This window comes from Dromiciops gliroides, chromosome 4 (genome assembly GCF_019393635.1).
Source record: "Dromiciops gliroides isolate mDroGli1 chromosome 4, mDroGli1.pri, whole genome shotgun sequence".
NCBI lineage: Eukaryota > Metazoa > Chordata > Mammalia > Microbiotheria > Microbiotheriidae > Dromiciops > Dromiciops gliroides.
Genome location: NC_057864.1, coordinates 362,042,507 through 362,065,872, shown reverse-complemented (window position 1 = coordinate 362,065,872; position 23,366 = coordinate 362,042,507). Strand labels below are relative to the sequence as shown.

The 23,366-nt window shown below is 38.6% G+C and overlaps 1 protein-coding gene across 2 annotated transcripts in view; it reads left to right on the top strand.

The window, feature by feature from the left end:
* Positions 1 to 14,118: 14,118 nt before the first annotated feature.
* ECHDC1 (ethylmalonyl-CoA decarboxylase 1) overlaps positions 14,119 to 23,366 on the top strand; it is a 59,502-nt gene continuing 50,254 nt past the window's right edge. Inside the window, exon 1 of one of the 2 annotated variants that reach the window (XM_044002450.1) lies at positions 14,119 to 14,352. Coding sequence is in view for 1 of the 2 variants with exons in the window: in XM_044002449.1 (XP_043858384.1) it covers positions 14,624 to 14,735 (112 nt within the window). In the remaining variant the exon portion in view is untranslated. Of the gene's footprint in view, positions 14,353 to 14,376; positions 14,736 to 23,366 lie in introns of those variants that run through there. The other variant, XM_044002449.1, reaches the window with a different exon arrangement.

The window sequence follows — 23,366 nt, the reverse complement described above, 5'->3', positions numbered from 1 at the left end:
AATAATTTCTTTAGGAAAAGAGTCAGAGGGTGTTGGACATAGCAGGAATTGACAAAAAGTGAAGCTTTCCCCCAGCCCTTTAATTTATTCTCTAGCCTATCAAGAAAAATTTTGTTCTCTGACAAAAATGCAAGAAGCATTTCAAATGAAGAAAAAAGGAATCTCAAATGAAAATAAATCCTAATCTATTTATGGAAATTAGAATAGAGGACTGTGATCTAAAGAAAGGATGGAAAAAAGGAGGGCCATTAAACATGAAATTGTTTTCCTAGAAGGTAGAAGTGGATCCTATGAGAAGAAAGCTGCTGCTGCTTCTTCTTCTTTTTCAATAAATTTTAAAATTTATTTTAGACTTAAATATAAAATGTAAGAAGAAAAAAAACATTTCCATGTACATAGCAGAAAATAAAAGATGACTGAATATAACACAATACATTTCCATTTCAAGAAAACCTATATAACAAATCCTGAACGTTGTTTTCAAAGCTGCCCATCTTTTCTTTGCTTCCTTGTTGATTTTCTTTTGTTTTCTGCTGTGTATTTTTTACTTCATATTTTTCCCCTCTCCCCCTACTCTCCACCAAAGAGGAGCACAATTAATGTGGAGATACACACACACACACACACACACACACACACACACACACACACACACATATATATATATACACACACACACACACACACACACACACACACACACATAGGTATCTATAAAAATACACATAAACACTCATACATATATATGTAATACCATACCATACTTATATCTACCTGTCATCTGCTTCTTTGAGGGTGGATAGCATCTTCCAACATAAATCCAAGTCTTTTCATGTTTTTCCAAGTCAACCAGCTCATCATTTCCTTCACCACAGCAATATCTCAACCAAATCACATCTTATCTGAGAGATTGTTTGTGAAAGTCTCCCCCCAGAACACACACACACACACACACACACACACACACACACACAAAATTTTCTTCATTCCTTCTATTCTTGGCTACATAGACTTTATTTTTACCAGAAATTTTTATTTAGAAATAATTGAAATTATCCTTTTTGCACTTCAACAATGCTCATGCCTTATAATATAGTTTAAGGTCTGATACTGCTAAATCTATTTCCTTTACAACTTTTCCCTTCATTTCTTTGAAGTTCCTGACCTTTTGTTCTTCCAAATGAACTTTATTCTTATTTTTTTCTAACTCAGCAAAAGAATTTTTTAGTAATTTGAGATGACATTGAATCAGTAGATTAGCTTCTTATGCTTCAAGGAATGATGATATAGATCCCCAAGTGCCAGGGTAGAAGATTCCCCTGCCCTCAAAGAGCTTATATTCTCCTGGGGAGAACACAACATATACCCAGATAAGTAAATGAAAAGTATGTACAAATAACACAAACTAGTTTTATGAAAGATAGAATGCTAACACCTGATGGGATCAGGAAAGGCAACTTGTATGTATATATATGTACATGTACATACATAAATATATATATAAAGCTACATATAAGTGTATGTATTACCTGAACTGTACTTTGAATCAGGCTGAGGATTCTGAGAGATAGTAGTTATGTGTTATGGATATGGAAGGCCTACTTGTACAAAGGCAGAAGATGAAGAGTCCTTTATGGTGAACAGTGAGAAAGATAGGTTGGCTAGAACATACAGAGAGTGAAAGCATTAGTGGGAAATAAGAATCTAGCCATAGACATTTGTTAGCTGTGTGACCCTGAGCAAGTCATTTAACCTCATTTGCCTCAGTTTCCTCAACTGTAAAATGGGGATATTAATAATACATACCTCTAAAGGGTTGTCATGAGGATCAAGTGAGGTATTTGTAAAATAAAGGAGAAGAAGAAGAAGAAGAAGGATGAAAGAAAAGGCATTTAACACAATGCCTACCACATGTTAGGCATTGTAGGAAAGAAAGTGACAAGCTGAGTTGAATCTAGAAGGGGACCAGGACATTGAGGATACTGAATATTCCATATGAGGATCAGATGAAAGAATTGTAAATGTATTGCTTGAAGAGAATACCTAATGGAAAATGTGGAAAGCATGTGTCTTCCCTTGATTATCTTCAGTTTATCTTGTATATATGCTGTTTATCCATAGTTGTTTATATGTTGTTATCTCATAAGGATGTGAGCTCCTTGAGAGTAAGGACTTTTTTTTTTTACCTTTCTTTGTATCACAGTGCCTCATACACAGTCGGTACTTAGAGATGCCTGTTGATACATGTAGAATTATCTGGGCTGAACTGTTGAATAAAAATGGGTAAGGTATTCAAGGTTGAGGAGAGCCTTCCCACCCTTCCTTCAATGGGTGAAGTAGTCTGGAACTCACAGAAATTAAGGAATTCACAGGCCAAGATTTTAGAAGCATCATCCAAATAAATGTTGAATTTGTCAAGGATGATGGAAGTGAAAAAAAAATCTGTCATTTGCCATGGATATCAATGAATATTTGTTGTCCAAAGAAATCCTCAGATCTGATATGAAGAAAGGATAAACATGTAATTGCCTATTGGATATGTTAAACTGGTTGCCCCATAGTAATCTCAAACTCTGCATGTGCAAAAAAAGCACTCATCATCTTTTCCCCAAAATCCACTCTTTTCCTGAACTTCCCTATTTCTGTTGAGCACACCACTATCTATTTAAACACCCAGGTTTGAAACTTTGGAATCAGTCTCAACTCCTCACTCTCCATTATTGCCTCCCTCCCTGGCCCATATTCAATCAGTTGCTAAATCTTGTCAATTCTACTTCTATAACATCTGTCTTATTCATCCCAATTTTTCTATTTAATTCCCTTGAGCACTTATCATCTGCACTATTGCAATATCTTCCTAATTGGTTTCCCTGCTTCTTGATCTCCTCTCCAATCTATCCTCTACTTAATTGCCAAAATGATATTTCTAAGTCACATTTCTGATCACTTTCACTCCCCTACTCAAAAAAATCCCATGGTTCTTGGTTACCTCTGAATTAAATACAACCCTCTCTGGAATTTAAAGCCCTTTACAACTTGATTCTAACCTAGCTTTCCAGACTTACCTCATATTACTCTCCACACATTTTATGGTGTAGTAAAACTGGCTTCCTTCCTTTTTCTCATATATAACACTCTTATTTTGTATCTACCCTATTATCTTGTATCTACCTACCTATCTATTTGAGCTTAGCTCAAATGGCAATTGCATGAGGCCTTTCCTGAACTCCCCCAGCACCCCTTACTCTCAATTTCCTACCTATTCTCACCTCTACCCCTACCTTCATTACATTGTATTTGCTTTTTATTTATTTTGTATATGTTGTCCAGCCCATTGAAGGTAAGATCCTTGAGGTCAAGGACTGTTTCATTTTTGTTTTTGAAGTTAACTTTTTAAAAATGTTTGTTGATTAAATGTTTAAAAGAAGGAATTCCTAAGTGCCAAGAGAGGTCAATGTGTACCTTTTTAATCTATTCCCCTTTCCTACTCCCTTAGGATAGAACTGCAACACTTCGGAGTTGCAAGAGACTTTAGAGATCTTTTAACTTTGACCTTTTATAGATGAGGAAATTAAAGTCTTAAATATTTCGAACAGTTTGGCTAACACCACACAGCCAACGACCTCATAGTTGCCAAATCCAATGACCTTATCTCAGTCCTCATTCTCCTTAACCTCTCTGCAGTCTTTGAAATTATTGACCACCCTCTACTCCTTAATACTCTCTTCCCTCTAGGTTTGTGGGAAACCATTCTCTCCTTTGATCTTCATGATCCACTCCTAAATCTCTTTTCTTGGATCTACATCCAGGTCACATGCACTAAGTATAGGTGTCCCATAGGGTTCTGTCCTGGGTCCTCTGTTCTCCCTTTATAGTAATTGACTTGATGATCTAATCAGCTTCCATGGATTTCATTGCTATTTCCTGGATTTCATTGCTATTTCTATGTTAAGGATTCACTATCCTGTCCCAACCTTTCTGCTGACTTCTAATTTTATATCTCCCACTGCCTTTCAAGACATTTCAAACTGGATGCCCAGTAGACATCTTAAACTCAGCAGGTCCAAAACTGAACTCATTATTATCACCCCTAATTCTTCTCACCCTCCTATCATTGTAGAGGGCAACACCATCCTCCTAATCCTTCAGGTTCAAAACTTAAGTGTGATCTTTGGCTCCTCTCACTCCCTTTCACCCCTCATATCCAATGTATTGCCAAGACCTGTCTTATTCACCTTTGCAATATTTCTTGGATATCCCCTCTTCCTCTTCTCTGATATTATCACCACTCTTGCCCTCATCACTTCATGACTGGACTATTACAATAGGCTGCTTCAAGTCTCTCATCACTCTAATCCATCCTCCATTCAGCCACTAAAGTGATTGTCCAAAAGGGCAGGTTTGACCTTGTCAACTCCTCTCTTCCCCTCAATAAAGTCCAGTGGCTCCTTATTGAACCCAATGTCAAATTCAAAATTCTCTGCTTGGCCATTCATAACCTATCCCCTTCCAACCTTAGCAGTCTTCTTATACCTTACTCCCCAGTATGTCTTCTTTGTAGTTCTAGAAACAAGACATTTCATCTCTTGACTCCAGGCATTTTTCTGGCTGTCTCCCAGACCTAGGATACACCCCCTTCTCGTTTCAGCTTCCTGGCTTTTCCAGTTTCTTTTAAGTGCCTATCATCCACAGGAAGCCTTTCTTGGCCCCACTTAATTCTAATACCTTCCCATTCTAAATTATTGCCTATTCATCTGGCACGTACAGTGGTACATCCTTAATTGCTTCCAGAAGGCACAAGTGATAAAAATGATGAGTACTAAATGAATATTTCCCACAAATAGTAATATAAATTGAAATAATCTGTTTCTGAACCCCAGAAATTTCACATTTTACTTGGCAATTTATAAATTGATGGTGTTGTTTTTTGATACAAAACCTTAAACCTAGATAACATAAATAAAAAACAATAATTAGATAAAATAAAATAAAATAAAATTTAAATTCACTTTACCTGTGTTGAGAGGAGTTGGTGATATAATGGGAAGGTAATGAGGTAGAGGAGGAGGGGGAAGGGAAATCCCTTTCCAATAAAACATCAGGCACTTGCACAGGGGTTCTTTTTCTTTTCTGGCTCAACACCACTGAACCCTGCTGGAGATTCAGGTTTAGGGAGTTTCACTAGAAACCTATCAAGAGGGGAGTTCCAGGGGTGGTGCCAAGATAGCAGAGAAAAGCCAGGAAATTGCCTGAGTTCTTCCAAATTTCCTTTGGAAACCATGTTAAATTAAGACTCTAAATGGATTCTGGAGCTACAGAACCTACAAAAAGATGGAGTGAAATAATCTTCTGGCTTAAGATAACCTAGAAGGACTTCAGAAAAGGTCTATTTCACCTGCGTAAAAGGGGAGAATAGTTCAGCACAGAAGGCTCTTAGCTACAGTATAGATCAGCAGCTGAGGAACCTTGGTCATGGTTCAGTAGGCTAGTGGTACAGCAGGACAGTTGTGAGGGCTCCAGCACCAACACATGAGGAAATTTGCCATCTGGGATATGTGCTACACAACAAACACAACTAGGCTGGGCTACCTCACTGCAATTATCAAGCCTCAAGTTGCTGAGGCCTCAGAGCAAAAAGCCAATGATTAGGTCCCCAGCCCCAGCAAAAGAAGTTTGTTAAAGTGTCCCTTGTGCCCCAGGAGCAGAGTTCAACTTTAAAAGGCATGAAATAGGCTAAAATATGAATAATAAACATAAAAGAAGCTTCACCATAAAAAAGCTACTATGGTGGCAGGGAAGACCAAAACACAAACTCAGAAGAGGACAACAACGTCAAAATGCCTATATGCAAAGTCTCAAAGGGGAAGATAAATTGGTCTCAAGACCAAAATTCCTCTTGGAAAAGCTCCAAAAAAAATTATTCATCAAATAAGAGAGGTAGATAAAAAATTAGGAAAAGAAATGAGAGTTATGCAAGAAAGAGTCAATAGTTAGGAAAAAGAAAACATCTCCTTAAAATACAATTGGCCAAAGGGAAAAGGAGGTGCAAAAGCTAACTGGAAAAAACAATTCCCTAAGAATCTGAATTGGGTAGATGGAAGCTAATGACTCAATGAGATGTCAGGAAGCAGTAAAAGAGAATGAAAAGAATGTAAAAGTAGAAGAACACATAAACTACCTCATAAAAAACTCCAATGGGGACAGCTAGGTGGTGCAGTGGATAGAGCACTAGCCCTGGGTTCAGAAGGACCTGAGTTCAAGTCCATCCTCGGACACTTGACACTTACTAGCTGTGTGACCCTGGGCAAGTCACTTAATCCTCATTGCTCCGCAAAAAAACAAAACAAAACAAAAAAACCCTAGATTTGGAAAATAGATCCAGGAGGGACAATTTAAGAATAATTGGACTACCTGAGGGTCATGATAAAATTTTTAAAAAGGAGTCTGGACAGCATATTTTATGAGATTATTAAGAACTGCCCCAATGTCTTAGAACCAGAGGAAAAAATATTCATTGAAAGAATCCATCAATCACTTCCTGAAAGAGACCCCACAAGGAAAATTCCAAAGAATATTGTAGCCAAATTCCAAAATTATAAAATGAAGAAGAAAATAGTACAAGCAGCCAGAAAGAAACAATTTAAATACCAAGGAGCCACAATCAGGATTAAACAGGACCTGGATTCTTTGATATTAAAAGATTGATATGATATTCTGGAGGGTGAAGGAGCTTGAATTGCAATCAAGACTCTATTACCCAGCAAAATTAAGCATAATATTTCAGAAGAAAAGGTGGACATTCAATAAAATATAGAACGTAAAAATTTCTTGATGAAAAGTCCAGAACTGAACAGAAAATTCAATCTTTAAATACAGTACTCAAGAGAAGCATAAAAAGGTAAAACAGGGAAAAACAAAACAAAGCATATTATTCAATAAGGTTAGAATGTTTACATTTCTACAAGGGAAGAAGATACTTATGACTCTCAAGAACTGTATCTCTATTAGGGCAGATAGAAGGAATATACATAGACGGGGGTATGGGTATGAGTTGATTTTGATGTGATGATATAAAAAGAAACTTAAGGGGTAACAAAAAAGGATTATACTGAGAAAAGAAGAAAAGGGAGACAGAATGGGATAAATCACTTCACATAAAGAGACACAAAAAGGCCTATTATAATAGAGGGAAAGGAGAGAGGAGTGACTATTATTTCAACCTTACTCTCATAGGATTTGTCTCAAAGAGGAAAAACACACACTCAGTTGAATATAGAAATATATCTTACCCTATAGGGAAGTAAGAAGGAAAAGGGGAAAGAAAAGGGGGGGTACAGATAGAAAACAAAGCAAAAGGGAGGGAAAAGGAGAAAGAAAAGGGAGGTGGGGCTGATAGAAGGAAGGGCAAATTGAGGGAGGTGATGAGTAGGGAAAAGGTGAAAGGAGAAAGAAAAGTATAAACAAGTGGAAAAATAGGATGTAGGGAAATACGTAGTAATCATAACTGTGAGTGTGAATGGGATGAACACTTCCATAAAAGGGAAGCAGATAGTAGCATGGATTAAAAACCAGAAACCTACAATATGTTGTTTACAAGAAACACATTTGAAGCAGAGAGATACACACAGAATAAAGGAAAAAGGCTAGAGTATAATATATTATGCTTCAGCTGAAGTAAAAATAAGCCAGGGTGGAAATACTTATCTCAGACAAAGCACAAGCAAAAATAGTTCTAATTAAAAGAGATAAGGAAGAAAACTACATCTTGCTAAAAGATACCACAGACAAAAAAGTAACATCAATATTAAACATATGCACCAAATGGTATAGCATCCAAATTCTTAGAGAAGTTAAATTAGTTACAGGAAGAAATAGATAGCAAAACTATACTAGTGGGGGACCACAACCTCCCATTTTCAGAACTAGATAAATCTAACACAAAATAAATAAGAAGGAAGTTAAGGAGGTGAATAGAATTTTAGAAAAATTAAATATGATAGACCTCTGGAGAAAACTAAATGGGGATAGAAAGGAATGTACTTTTTTCTCAACAGTACATGGCACCTACACAAAAACTGACCATGTGTTAGGGCATTAAAAATCTCACTGTTAAATGCAGAAAGACAGAAATAGTAAATACTTTTCAGATCATGAGGAAATAAAAATTACGTGTAATAAAGGACCACAGAAAGATAGTTGAAAAATTAATTGGAAACTAAATAATCTCATCCTAAAGAATGAGTGGTCAAACAACAAATCATAGAAACAATCATTTCATCAAAGAGAATAACAAGAATGAAACAACATACCAAAACTTACAGGATGCAGCCAAAGCAGTTCTGAGGGGAAATTTTATATCTCTAAATGCCTACATGAATAACATGGAGAAAGAAGATAACTTCAAAAGGCTATAAAATTGTGCACACCCTTTGACCCAGCAATACCACTGATTAGGCCTATATCCAAAAGAAATAAAAAAGGGAAAAGGACCCACATGTACAAAAATATTTATAGTTGCTCTTTTTATGGTGGCAAAGGATTAGAAATTGAGAGGATGCCCATCAAATTGGAAATGGCTGAACAAGTTGTGGTATATGAATGTAATGGAATACTATTATGCTATAAGAAATGATGAGCAGGCAGATTTCAGAAAAACCTGGAAAGACTTACATGAACTGATGCTGAGTGAAGTGAGCAGAACCAAGAGAACATTGCACACAGTAACAGTAACATTGTGTGATGATCAACTGTGACAGACTTAGCTCTTCTCAGCAATACAACGATCCAAGACAATTCCAAAAGACTCAAGATGGAAATGCTCTCTACATCCAGAAAAAGAACTATGGAGTCTGGATGCAAATCAAAGCATACTATTTTCACTTTTTTTTGCTTTGTTTCTTCTTTCTTGTGGTTTTTCCCTTTGTTCTGATTCTTCTCTCACAAAATGACTAATGTAGAAATATGTTTAACATGATTGTAATGTATAACCTCTATCAGATTGCTTGCAGACTTCAAGAAGAGGAAAAGAAGAGAATGGGGGAGAAAAATTTTGAATTCAAGATGTTACAAAAATGAATGTTGAAAACTATCTTCACATGTGACATGGTGCTTAGGACAGGACAGACATATCAAGGAATCAAGGGACTATTAAAGTTTAAATAGGCCAACTAGATATCAGGACAAACACGACCTAAGAAGTAAGAGGAGATAAAATTGTATAGCAGGAAAGTTAGTTAGGCTTGGCTACTACTACCTGAACTGGGAGACAGAACTCCAGAGGTCAGAACTATCATTCCAAAAGAAGAAAATTCCCCTGACTCTCAGGAATCTTTCTCCACCACAAAAGTTCCAAAAAGAACTTTCCATTGTCAGGTTCATTGTTTGAGGTGGAAGATGTCTCTAAGTCATCTCCTTCCCTTGAGGTGAAGTCTTCAACTTCCCTCTTGGTCACTTTCTCTAGAGCCCAAATAAAAGGCCATTTTAATTCTAATTGGACTGTGTGTGAGAGTATAATTCTTTACAGTAGAAATACCTAAGGAGCCCTACCATCCATTTTCCTATGACATATTTCAGGCTTAAGGCTGGCCACGAGGGCTTTCTCTAGTTCAGAATGAGTCTAATTGTTCAGAATGCACCCAAAGGGGAATCCCTCAGAATATTCTCTCTCTGCCTCATGGGAGGGGCTGAACGTGTTTTGAACATTAGGCTGAGATTTTCGTGAGGGAGGGAGACACTGCAGCCTGTTGAATGGCAAAGCTGACCCCATTTCTACCCCTCAGAGCACTGACAAGGCATAGAGTCAGTGCTTGAGAAACAGAATAAAGGAAAAGATGTTCTTACCTCAGAGTGCTATGGTGAGAAGAAAAGAAGATCCTGTGCTTCACATTGGGCTCAGGAGATATGTCATGGGGGAAATAGGTGGTGGGGATCCTTAGGTATTCCTCTGTAAAAAATTATACTCTTAAAAAAAAAGGGTGGGGCAGCTAGATGGGACAATGGATAGAGCACCGGCCCTGGAGTCAGGAGTACCTGAGTTCAAATCTGGCCTCAGACATTTAACACTTACTGGCTGTATGACCCTGGGCAAGTCACTTAACCCCAATTGCCTCACCCCCCCAAAAAAAATACACTCTTGCACACAGTCCAATTAGAATTAAAATGTTTTCTTTCTTTTATTTTTTTTAAATTTGGGCTCTAGAGAAAGTGACCAAGAGGAAAGTTGAAGACTTCACCTCAAGCGAAGGAGATGGCTTAGAGACATCTTCCACCTCGAACAGAAGAAAGGCCAAGGTTTTTATAGAGGATAGGTGTCAGGTGACTTCCTGACAATGGAAAGTTCCTTTTGGAACTTTTGTGGTGGAGAAAGATTCCTGAGAGTCAGGGGGATTTTCTTTTTTTGGAATGATAGTCCTGACCTCTGGAGTTATCTCTGTCTCCTAGCTCTGGTAGTAGCCAAGCCTAATTAATTTTCCTGCTATTCAATTTTATCTCCTCTTACTTCTTAGGTGTGTCCTTCCTGATATCTAATATCTAGTTGACTAATTTATTTATTTATTTTTAATCATAAAAGTATTTTATTATTTTCTAGTTACATTTAAAGATAGTTTTCAACATTTATTTTCATAAGATTTTTAGTCCCAAATTTTTTTCTCCCTCCCTCCCTTTCCTCCCCACTCCCCAAGACAGAAAGCAATCGGATAGAGGTTATATATGTACAATCACATTAAACATATATCTATATTAGTCATGTTGTGAAAGAAGAATCAGAACTCAAGGGGTAAACATAAATAAAGAAAAAAAAAAACGAAACCAAAAAATAGAAACAATATGGTTCAACCTACATTCAGAATGCACAGTTCCTTTTTTCTGGATGTGGAGAACATTTGCCATCATGAGTTCTTTGGAATTGTCTTGGATCATCGCACCACTGAGAAGAGCCAAGTCTATCACAGTTGATCATCATACAATGTTGCTGTTACTGTGTACCATGTTCTCCTGGTTCTGCTTACTTCACTCAGCATCAATCCACTTAAGTCTTTCCAGGTTTTTCTTAAATCTTCCTGCTCATTATTTCTTATAGCAAAATAGCATTCCATTACATTCATATACCACAACTTGTTCAGTCATTCCCCAATTGATGGGCATTCCCTTGATTTCCAAGTCTTTGCCACCACAAAGAAAGCTGCTATAAATATTTTTTACATGTGGTTCCTTTTCCCTTTTCTATGATCTCAGACCTAGTAGTGGTATTACTGGGTCAAAGGGTATGCACAGTCCCATGGTCCTTTGGGCATAGTTCCAAATTGCTCACCAGAATTGTTGGATCAGCTCACAATTTCACTAACAATGCATTAGTGTTTCAATTTTCCCACAGCTTCTCCAACATTTATTATTTTCCTTTTTTGTCATATTAGCCAATCTGATAGGTGTGAGGTGGTGCCTCAGAGTTGTTTTAATTTGCATTTCTCTAATCAATAGTTATTTAGAGTATTTTTTCATATGGCAATAGATAGCTTTGATTTCATCTGAAAACTGCCTATTCATATCCTTTGCCTATATTTGACCAGTTTAAACTTTAATATCCCTTGATTCCTTGATTTGTCTGTAATGTCCTAAGCCCCATGTCAACATGTAACTAGAAAAATATAATATATAAAAAAAGAAACCTACCAAGAGAAACTTGCTTCTGCTTACATTTCAAAATGTTTCTGAAGTGAGACATTGTTTGATTATTAAACAAATTCACATTTCGGCTTGTCAGGGTGATACTTTTCAACAAAATTTCATAATTCAACCCATTTAGAACACATTTCTTTTAGCAGTGCAGTAGGTGCTTCCTCCCTTCCCTCCTCACCTGAAGAAAGTTCCTCAGCTACCATCTGTTGCTGATGCTTTTGAAGTTCCTGCAGCTACTCAGTGCTGAGCTCTTCTCTGTTGTCCTCCACTAATTTTTGGTGTCTTCATAATTTACCACCAGGTCCATGGATTTGCTCAGGGACACAATGTCCTCCACTCTTGGGCTGGGTTTAGCCTCAAATCCTTGAAGGTTCCTCAGAGTTACAGCTTCTGGGTACAATTTCCTCCAGGCAGGGTTCATGGTCTTATAAGAGACTGCCCTCCAGGCCTTACCTATCAGAGTGACACTGTGGAGGATATTGAAATGGTCCTTCCAGAACTTTCTCAGTGTCACCTCAGTATCTGAGGTCACCTCAAAGCACCTCTGGAAGAAGGCCTTGGTATATAGGTTTTTAAAGTTTGAAATGACCAGCTGGTCCATGGGCTGGAGCAGAGGAGTTGTTACAGTGCAAGAACTTCACAGTTATAAAATTAAACTCCTCCAGCAAGTTGGCCTCCAAGCCTGGAGAGTGAGCAGGAGCATGGTCCGTTATTAACAGAACCTTCAGAGGCAGTTCTTTTTCATGTAACTTTTTTTTTACACTGGGGCCTCAGTCATCCATTCAATGAAGAACTACCTGGTTACTTAGGCTGTGCCACTGGCCCTCCACATCACACTTAACTTGCGGTTTATCATTTATCACATTTTCTCTCTTGAAAACTAGGGGGTTTTCCACTGTGATATACAAGTTGAGGATTGTTTTTTTGTTTTTTTGCAGGGCAATGAGGGTTAAGTGACTTGCCCAGGGTCACACAACTAGTAAGTATCAAGTGTGTGAGGCTGGATTTGAACTCAGGTCCTCCTGAATCCAGGGCCAGTGCTTTATCCGCTGTGCCACCCAGCTGCCCTGAGGCTTAAGTTTTAAATCCCCACAAAACAGAGTTGGCTTATCTTCGTAACACAGCCACAGCTGCACCCAGGTCTTCTGACCACAAGTCCATTTTTTCTTATCACTGTACCATGCTTCTTCCACTATTTTATAGCTTCCTCAAACACTTTTCCAATTTTTATCCCCAGATAACCAGATTTTATAAGCCAAATCAGGATAAGGAATGTGTAATATATATATATATATGTAAGGATGGTTGAGGGAATTAGGGATAAATAGCAGGTTAAGCTTAACCCAACCTAGGCCTGCTTCAAAGGAGGGAATAACTTGGGTATGTATGGTTTTGTCCTATTGCTATTACATTTACAACTGCTCAGTGACTAGCTGTTAGAACCTTCCTAGCACATCCAAGACTTCCTGGGGCAGGTTAGTTTGGAAGCTGCCTAGAAGAGAGTATGTAGAATGAATTCGAAAATAGCTTTAAATCTAGAAGGAACCTCAGAAGCTATTTAGTCCAGTCCTCATTTCCCAGAAGAGGATACTTAGAACTCCTACAAGTAAGTGAGTTACCTAAAAGATATAGGTACTAACAGTAAGAGATGGGGTTTGAAGCTACAAGAGAGTGACTCATAGCAGGTAGCACTCTGAGCCAAAAAGACCTTGGTTCAAGTCCTACCTATGAGACATTGGCTGTGTGACACTGAGTAGAGCACTTAAATTCTTAGTACTCTAGGTAGTTCTTTAATACTTTAAGTTGCAAAGGTGTCAACCTAGGTTGCTAGTTTCCATTGCCAGAAGTTCCCTATAGCGCTAAAATGGCAGGTCCAGTCTTTCAAAGTTTTCAGCAGCTGTCATAGAGTAAGGAAGACCTTACACTGGGAAGCATGGTGTTAAAAGCACCACTTTCGCCTAAGAGCCAAAGTAGACCTAAGTTAAGGCATCACCTCGAACACACGCTGGCAGCATGATCCGGGGCAGGTTGCTTAATCTTTCAGTGATCCATGCAACTAAAACCACAAGTTGACCTATGTTAGTAGAGGGAGTTTCTTCATCCGAGCTCCGTAAGCCAATGAAATCACACTTTTTCTGGCTCCAGGGTGAATGCTCTTTCATCTGAGTAAATGTTTTATCTTTAATTTTAAAAATAAGCCCATTCTAAAAGGACTGAAAAAAATGCAGTCAAGGTGGCTCATCCAGTCACTTGTCACATCCAAGAACTAGAGTAACACGTGGAGGGGGGCTGGGGGGGGGCGGGAGAAGGTAGTAGGTATTTTTCCCCCGGGGCAGTTTGCACCTAAGGGCATTCTGGTACCAGTTGGTGTTTGTAAACAGAAGAGTGATGACAATGGAGGGTCTCTAAAGTTCCTCTGGAGGAGGTGGGCGGTGGTGTCTGCAGAGGGGAAGGGGTGGCGCGAAGAGGCCGGAAAGAAGGGACAAAAGGACAAATGGGGCTGGGGCTATGTATGAGAAGGCAGATGATCGACAGCTGACTCTGTTTGCCTCGAATCACTCAGAGAGCTGGTTAATTACACCGGAAAGGCGGGACTTCCTGTCCCGGGGGTCGGCGGAAGCCGGACTTGAAGGGTTACTGAGAGAAGACGCTGGGAGGGCGGGTCCAAACCAGAAGGTAAGCCCCGAAGGCTAGCGGCTGGGGGGCGGGGGCGGGGCTTCCTGGATGCTGGTTGGAGGAACCCGCCCCGCGGTCCCCCACAAAAGAGCTCCTTGCTGCTGGAAGGGATGTGTTGGGTCCCCAAGCATTGAGTCACTGCGGGGAAGGCAAAGGAGCGGCGGCGGCCAAGGAACCGGCCCTGAGAAGACAGAACGTGCGATCCTCGGTCTTTGCGTCCCTCCCTCCGAGAGTGTCCTCTGACTGGCTCGCGCCCCTTCCCCGGCTACAGATGGACAGAGCGTCCGCTGCCATAAGTGAAAAACAGCCCCCTCTACTGCCTTCCCAGCAGGGGGGCATGCAGCCTGGCCTCCAAAACGAGGGGAACCCCGTTACTTCCCAAGGTAACCCAGAATGAAAAGCAGGGTCCTGAATTGAGAGCTGGAAGAGCATCTAGTGCAAACCCTTCATTTTACAGATGAGGACATTGAGGCTGAGAGAGGTTAAGTAACTTGTCCCGGATCACAGATCTTTTAAGTGTAAAACGGAGGATTCAAACGGAACTCTGTGCCCAGCTCTAGTCTCCACAGCATGCCCCACTCTCTGTGATAGCTAACATTTTTAAGCACTTACTATGTGCCAGGCACTGTGCTAAGCGCTTTACAAATGTTATTTTATTTGATCCTCACAACAACCCTGTATGTATGAGTAGTGTAAGTATGCATATGTGTATATATAATTTGTTATATAATTATAGTGTGTATACATAATTACACATTTGATGGAGGAGGAAAAAAGGGGTTGACAGATGAACTGAGTGAGGCTCTACATCACATTTGTGTATGAAAGATGATATGGTCAGATCTGCACTTTAGTGAAATTACTGGCTACTGAGTGGAATGTAGATTGGAGTGGGAAGAAAGGAGGCAGTCACACCCAGAAGTAGGTTATATTGCAAAATATTTCAGGCATGAGGTGATACAGGCTTGCGCAAGAGTGGTGGCAGTATCAGAGGAGAGAAGGAAACCTATGGGAGAGGTTTTGCAAAGATGAAATGTACAAGTCTTGGCAACAGATTGAATATGAGTGGCTGAGAGATATTGAGGAGTCAAGAATGACACCTAGATTAAAAGCCATGGGCACTGGGAAGATGTTATTGCCCTTTACACTGATAGGGAGATTGGTGGGGCAAGAATGAGTTCAGTTTTGGACATGTTGAGTTTAAAGTGTCTACCAGACATCCAGTTTGAGATGTCTGAAAGACATTTAGAAATGTGATATTGGAAGTTAGGTTAAGGCAGAATGGGTAGATTTGAGAATCATTGACATAGGCATAATTAAATCCATGGGAGCTGATATAAGATCACCAAGTGAAGTAATATAGAGGTAGAAGATAAGAAGTCTAGGACAGAGCCACACGGTTAAAATGTGTCGCCTGGATAGAGAGCCAGCAAGAGAGACAAAGAGTGGTCATATAGGTCAAAGGAGAACCGAGAGAATGATGTCTCAAAAACTAGAGAGAAGAGAGGGTGAGCAACAGTGTTCTTCAAGCCACTGGATTTGGCAATTAAGAGATCATTTGTAGCTTTGGAGAGAGCAGTTTTGGTGGAATGATGAGGTTGGAAGTAGGGTTGTAAGGAGTTAAGAAGAAAGTGAGAAAAGAGAAAGTGGGAGACACCTATTGTAGATAGCTTTTCTAAGGGGTTTAGCCAAAAGGGCAGAAGAGACATGACAGTGATAGAAGGATCAAATGAGGGATTTTTGAGGCTGGGGGAGAAATGAGCATATATCTAGGCAGTAGGGAAGGAGTTGAGAGAGAGGGAGAGATTGAAGATAAGTGATACATTGGGGATAATAGAGGGGACAGTGTGTTGGAGGAGACAGGATGGAACAGGCTCTCTCCAGCAGGTAGAGAGGTTAGCCTTTTTAAGGAGTAGGACTACCTCTTTCTTTGAGACAGGAGTGAAAGAAGAGATAGTGACAGAAGGTATATGAGAGACATGAGATGAGGAAGAGAGCACTCATGGTGAATGGCTTTAATTTTTTCCTGTAATATGTAAAGCAAGTTTCTCAGCTGAGAGAGTTGGGGAAGAGGAGCCACGGGAGGTTTGATGAAGGATTAAAAAGGTTTAGAAGAGTGGGATAGTGAATTAATAAGGCAGGTATAGAAGGATTGCCTACCAACAGTGAGGGGCTAGTTGAGGTTGTTTAACATGGAGTTGGGAAGACCTAGGTTCAAGTCCTTCCTCTGACAGTGGCAGTGTGACTAAGAGCAGCAAGTTACGTAACCTCTCCTTGGCCTCAGTTTCTTTATCTGGAAAATGAGGCATTTGAACTATATACTCCCTAGGATACCTTCCAGCTCTAAGTTTATGATCCTTTGATCTAATTGTGAGAGTTTTTCTTTACATCCTACTAAGATTTACTACTGTCTGACTTTCTTCTGCCCATTCCTCCTAGTTACCTCCTCCAGGGTTGGGTTTTCCAGCCTCCAAGTTTAGCTTGGTAGCCACTACAAAATGCTCTCTCTGTGTATACCGATATATGTGTATGCATACACACATATACATATGTAAATACATACATATTTACTATACCACTCTACCATTACACTTTGCCTTTATATATACATTTATAATTATATATATTGGCTGCATGATATAGTGGCTATGGAACTGGACTTGGAGTTTGGAAGGCCTGGGTTCAAATCCTCTCTCTTAGCTTAAGTTTCTTCAGCAGTAAAATGAGGGAGTTGAACTAGATGCTTTCAAAGGTTCCTTCTAGCTCTTCGTCTGTGATCCTGTATTCTAATTGTCAAAAAAATTTTTCTTTAAATCCAGCTGATGTGTGATGTGATATAACTTCCACCTATTGCTCCTAGTTACTTCTAGGGCCAAGCAGAACACATCTGTTTTCTTATGTCATGGGGTGGTAGGGGAGTAGGGTGGGTTGGGGGGGGATGAGGAATACATGACAAAGAGTTTGGGATGAAGCTTTATTCTAGGGCCTTGACAGCCTTTACTGTTCCTTCAGCAGAATGGAAACAACTGACTTTATCAAAAATGATCAATCAAAGCTGTAATTGTTGTCCCTTTGTGAGTCCTATTTTTAATGAGTTCATCTAGGGTTAGCCTACCCTGTCTGGCAGTCTCGGCAACAACCTTCAGGGGATCAAGATGGAGGTCTCTACCAACTGCCATCTTTACCTCCAAGGATAGATTTCAGGATATTTGTGCTGATTGTCCCAAGCCCAGAAATTGGTAGTTATAGTTCTGTTAGTTTCTCTTCCATATGATAGTCCTTTAAATCCTTAAGACTGCTTTTATGTCTCTTTTTCAGGCTAAATATTTTTCACTGAATCCTTCTGTTTTCCAGTTCCAGTTCCTTCACTGTCTATCCAATTGTCACTCCTTTGGATATATTTAATATTACTTTGAACAAAACAAAACTATTAGCAGTTTATTTAGTTACATTTACTTTTAAGAGTATTTTCATAAAGCTTGACCATACATACTCTTGTGCTTTGGCCTCTGACAGTTAATAGCTTTGTAACCCAATGAAATTCATTTAATCTCTCTAATCCTCAATTTTCTCAATTGCAAAATGGGAATAAGAAAAACTGGGTTCTTGTGAGGTTCCATTGAGATAATATATTTAAAGCACTTTGCCAACCATAAAGCATTATATGAATATCAATTTTTCTCACTAAAATAACCTACAGATAATACTAGTTGAGTGTGTGAATCATACTAGGTACTTTAAATCCAGTTAATCCTAATAGATGATCTGATTTGGCTGCTACCAAGTAGTTGTATAACCTTAGGGTAAATTACTTAATCCTTCAAGGCTTCTTCAGTAAAATCAGAGGAACTCAAAGCCCCATTTTTTCTCTCAAATTTCCTAGATTACAAGGGTTTGGCTTCTGGATTAGGTAAAGGAGCATAAAGTAGGTTATTATTGAAGAATTTGGTGCTCTGTGGGTTAGAGCAGGATTAAGTTCAACCCCATGCCTGTGGGGCAAAAGGGAGTCAAATAGAAGGGGAAGGAAAAAATTTAATTAAGAAAAAGATGCAAATAGGGAGGTGTGGAATAACAGTCTGTCAAGAGCTCATCCAGCCCCAATCCTAGGCAAGAGATATAATACACAGGTGGATTTGTGGTCCCAAGTCTTCATATTTAGCAATGAGAATATTTATTGTTTAATGAATGTTTAAACATGGTGGAAAGAATGGAAAGGGCACTAGGCTTGAAGTCCAGGGACTCGATTTGAGTCCCAGTTCTATCATTATTTGGGTGGTATGGGACCAATAACTTAACTTGTCTGAGCCTCCAATTCTACATCTATAAAAGGAAAATAATATTTGTACTACATATTAGATGGTTGTGAAAATTAAGTAACACCAGCATGTAAAGTTCTTTGTAATCTAAAAGTAGTCGATAAATGTCAGCCATTATTATTGGTACCAACTGCAGTATCATTCAATGAACACAGAGGGGGAGAAATCCAGAGACCTCCTTGTTTTTGGTATTCTGTGCTCATTGTTAGATAGAAATTATTAGTAATGGTAGACTTTCTTGATTTCTGTTCCCACATGCACATTAAATTGTTAGGTAAAAATACATAGTGTTTTTATTTTTAAACCAACCCAAGTTTCTAACAATTTTCTGAACATGATTAATTTTTAAAAACCATTGTGTCATAAACACTTATTGAGTAACCTCAGAGCACAATACCACATGCTATGGTATATGGTAAAAAAAAATATTAGACCTTGTTCCCCTAACAATAGTTAACAGTTATATAGTGCATACTATGTGCCTGGCACTGTGCTAAGTACTTTACAATTGTTAACTCACAAAAACCTTGGGAGGTAGGTATCCTTATGTTACAGATGAGAAACTGCGGCAAAATGAAGTTAAATAATTTGCCCAAGATTGAATAGCTCGTAAGTATTGGGTACTGGATTTGAACTCAGGTCTTCTTGACTTAAGGGCTCTATCCACTGTACTACTCTAAGGAGTTTATTATCTCATGAGAGAATAAGAACAAATAAATACCTATAAGATATGTGGTGTGCTAATGACAGATAAATGTAAAAATATGTAATATAAATGTAAAATATATATGCATATATAATTCCTAAGTATGTCTGTTTTTAGTTGGGGTGATTTTATATTTTTTTGCTTAAAAATTTTATTTCTGAATAATAGTTATAACTAATATATTACTTTAAGGATTACAAAGCCATAATATCTCATTTGATGTTCATAACAACCTTGTGAGATAGGTGCTAATATTGTCCCCATTTTGCAGATGAGGAAATTGAGGCTGAATGAGGTTAAGTGACTCATCTATGATCAAACATCTACTAAGTGTCTGAGAGGATTTGAACTCAGGTTATCCAGACTCCAGGTATAATAGTCTCCATTGTACTACAAAAGATAGTCTTTTTAAAAACTAAAACTTAGATGTAGAACATAACATAAAAATCCTATTTGTAAATATATATAATCCATTATAATTGATATCAGTAGCTTTATTGAAAGAGAAATAAACAGAAGTTCTGATACCTTACTGTCTCAAGGAGGGAGGGATTGAATTTGGAACTCAGAACTTTAAAAAAGTATTTAAAGTTGTTTTAACATGTAATTGGGGAAAAATAAAATATGTATTTTTTAAAAAAACCTTTAAAGTTAATTTTTTAAAAATCATAGGCCTTGGGGCAGCTAGGTGGCACAGTGGATAGAGCATGGGCCCTGGAGTCAGGAAGACTTGAGTTCAAATCCAGCCTCAGACACTTGACACTTACTAGCTGTGTGACCCTGGGCAAGTCACTTAACCCCAATTGCCTCACACACACAAAAAATCCTAGGCCTCCCAGAAGAGTATTATAGGTTTTAAAAAACAAAAACGAAAAAACCTGAACACCAAAATCCAATAAATAATGCAGTAAAACTGCCCAGAGTATCTAAGAAGAGCAGTAAATAAAGCACCAATTGAAGTAATTCACAGATGGGGAGAGAAGGGGGAGAGACATTAGGAGGTTTTAGAGGCAACCTACTCTTCAAATTACAAGACACAGCGGTTAAATTGAATGATTCTAATGAAATAAAGTGATAGTGACCCAGGAGAAAGACTTTCTAATAAAGGAAAGGAATTTGAACAAGTAGAGGGGAAACTAGGTGGTGTAGTGGATAAAGCACCAGCTCTGGATTCTGGAGGACCTGAGTTCAAATCCAGCCTCAGACACTTGACACTTACTAGCTGTGTGACCTTGGGCAAGTCACTTAACCCTCATTGCCCAGCAAAAAAAAAAGAATTACACTCTTGCACTCAGTCCAATTAGGATTAAAATGGTCTTTGATTCTAGAGAAAGTAGGCTGTTTAAGTAGTAGCCATGCCTAATGAATTTATCTTCCCCTTACTTCCCAGGCCCATATCAGTTAGCATCATTCAATTCCACTGGTTGACATGATTTGAAGGTGGTCTAAATTAAAATGAACTCTACAGATAACATCAGGGAAAAGAATGCTAAAGACCCTTGAGTTCTTAAGACAAAATCCCTTATCTAGATGTGGTAAGATCCCTTTATTCCTTTGCTGAGCCAGGCAAAAGAATCCATCTCCATTTCTTTTGTTCCCTTGGGTTTGTCCCAGAAAGAGAACTGGACTTTCCAGAGTGGGGGAGAGAAAGGAGTGAGAAACTAATCTCTGGGTCTCCCCAAGAAATCCATTATTAATAATTATTTTCCCATGCTACCCTTTAGCACAGATGATGGGATATGATACATCTCAGAAATATGTTTAGACAAACAATGTTTACAAATTAGAAAACCAGAGTTGTCTGAAAGATTTAAGACTCCTGTGGTGGAGTAGAAGGAGCATTGACTCTACATTTGGAAGACTTGGGGTTCAAATCGGATTTCTTGAAATTAACTACCTGTGTGATATTTTGGTAAATCACTTCTCTGGGTTTAGATTCCTAATCATTGGTAAAATGAGTGGGATGGCCAAACCTAGTGGCTGAGGACCTTTTTACCTCTGAATCTGTGATTGTCTGAACTTAGCTCCTCCTTGAAGCCTCTTCATTTATCCTGGCTGTCACTGCTCTCTCCCACCTCAGAGTTTCCTACAGCTCTCCCATCTTTTCTTTCCTACCTTCACTTACTCCCTGTATTATACTTATGGAATGTAAGTTCCTCAAGGGAAGGGACAGTTTGTTTTTGTCTTTGTACTCACAGTGCTGTGTAATTTAAAATTTTAAATGTGGGTTCTAACCTGTCCCCCCAGTTTTTGGGGGAAACTGACTAAAATCACTGATAAATGGGTTTAGGTTTTTTAAGGGTTTATTGAAAGATAGTAAAAGATAGTAAAAGAAGGAGAGATTGAGAACAGATTTCTTATAGCCTGGAAATCCTCACCTTCCTAAATCTCCCATTTCTGAAGGCCTCTCCCACCAAGCCAATCTCTCGAACCAAAAGAGGAAGAACTCTCGCCAGCGTCTGCTTCCTCCTTCATGTTCCCCTCCCAGAAATGGGAGGTTCTTCAAGCCGATTGGCTGGCGTCATTCAAATTCATTGGTTCACTGGACCTGAAGGTGGTCTTGATGTAAAGTTCAAAGTTTTTAGTTTCTGAGAACAATACCCTCTTAAGTATCCTCAAGTACCAGCCAGATGTGCTTACAATCTATTTAACTGGAAGTAAGCCAGTCAGCAGTCAGTCACCTTATCCAATTCAATCAGTTTAAATCAATCTCCAGGTGGGCCCCTGAGTATCTGCTAAATCTCCTCATCTACCACATTCCATTATCTTGACACAGTGTCTTGCACAGAGTGGGCACTTAATAAATGTTTATCTAATTGACTCAGATTCAACAAGAATGTAAATTATGGGGTTTTCATAGGTTTATTATTTTTCGTATTATTCTGAACTTATCTCCCCAAAGAACATGTCTATACATGCAACAAAATACAAAGATTTTGTATGAAACTGTGAATCTCTACTTCATACCACTTTCTAATTTTTTCAAAATGTATAATAAATGCTGCCTTACTTTCAAACCTGTCCTGTTTGTCTGTGCTTCCTTCTGAACTTCCTTCTGCTCTCTTCTATGCATTTTAAAAAAACATTACACGTGGCTAATATGGAAATATGTTCACACACATAATGAGCATCCTATTACTTGCCTTTTCACTGGATAGGGGAGAGACTGGAGGGAGAGAATTTGAAAATGAAATTTTTAAAAAATGAATGTTAAAATGTTTTACATGTTACAGTGCTCCGCCCTCCCCCCCCCCTTCCTTTTTGGCATTACTATTGCCAAGTTACTTCTCCCTTCACTGTCCTACCCCCACTCCTAATGAAAAAACTGAAAGGGGGAAAGAGGGTGCTTTTAACAAGCAGTAAAGCAAAATGAATCCACAGATTGGAATGGCCTATGGTTTTAACCATATCATAAAATTATCTTATTTACATAAGACATTGACTTAACAAGATACTTTTGTAATTTCATCTGATGATGTAGTAACCTGAAGGGGTGGCTTACATTTTTTATCTGGTGGTTAATGTCTACAAGTTTATATAACTCAATGGCACTACATACACTGAAGCATGTACTAGTTTACTTAGAACACTGCTCTCCCTGATTCTACTCTTAGAGGAACATATTCTCTGTACAAAAAGGTAGAATCTGATGAAATGCAACTCCCAAATTCTGGGACAGATTTTTTAGTTTATTTTCCAAACTTTTTTTTTGCTGGATGGCTTAATTTTCTATATTATGACATATGGACAATAGCATAACTTTCTGATAAATGGGCTTTTTTCTCCCTAAAAGAGCTGGGACTGTTTCAAATTTTTATTGAATAGAATTGAAAAACAATAATCATAATGAAATGATAAATGTGCTGTATAACTTACTTTGGCATGTAATCATGTTACTTTGTTTTGTTTCGTTTTTGGTGAGGCAATTGGGGTTAAGTGACTTGCCCAGGGTCACACAGCTAGTAGGTATCAAGTGTCCGAGGCTGGATTTG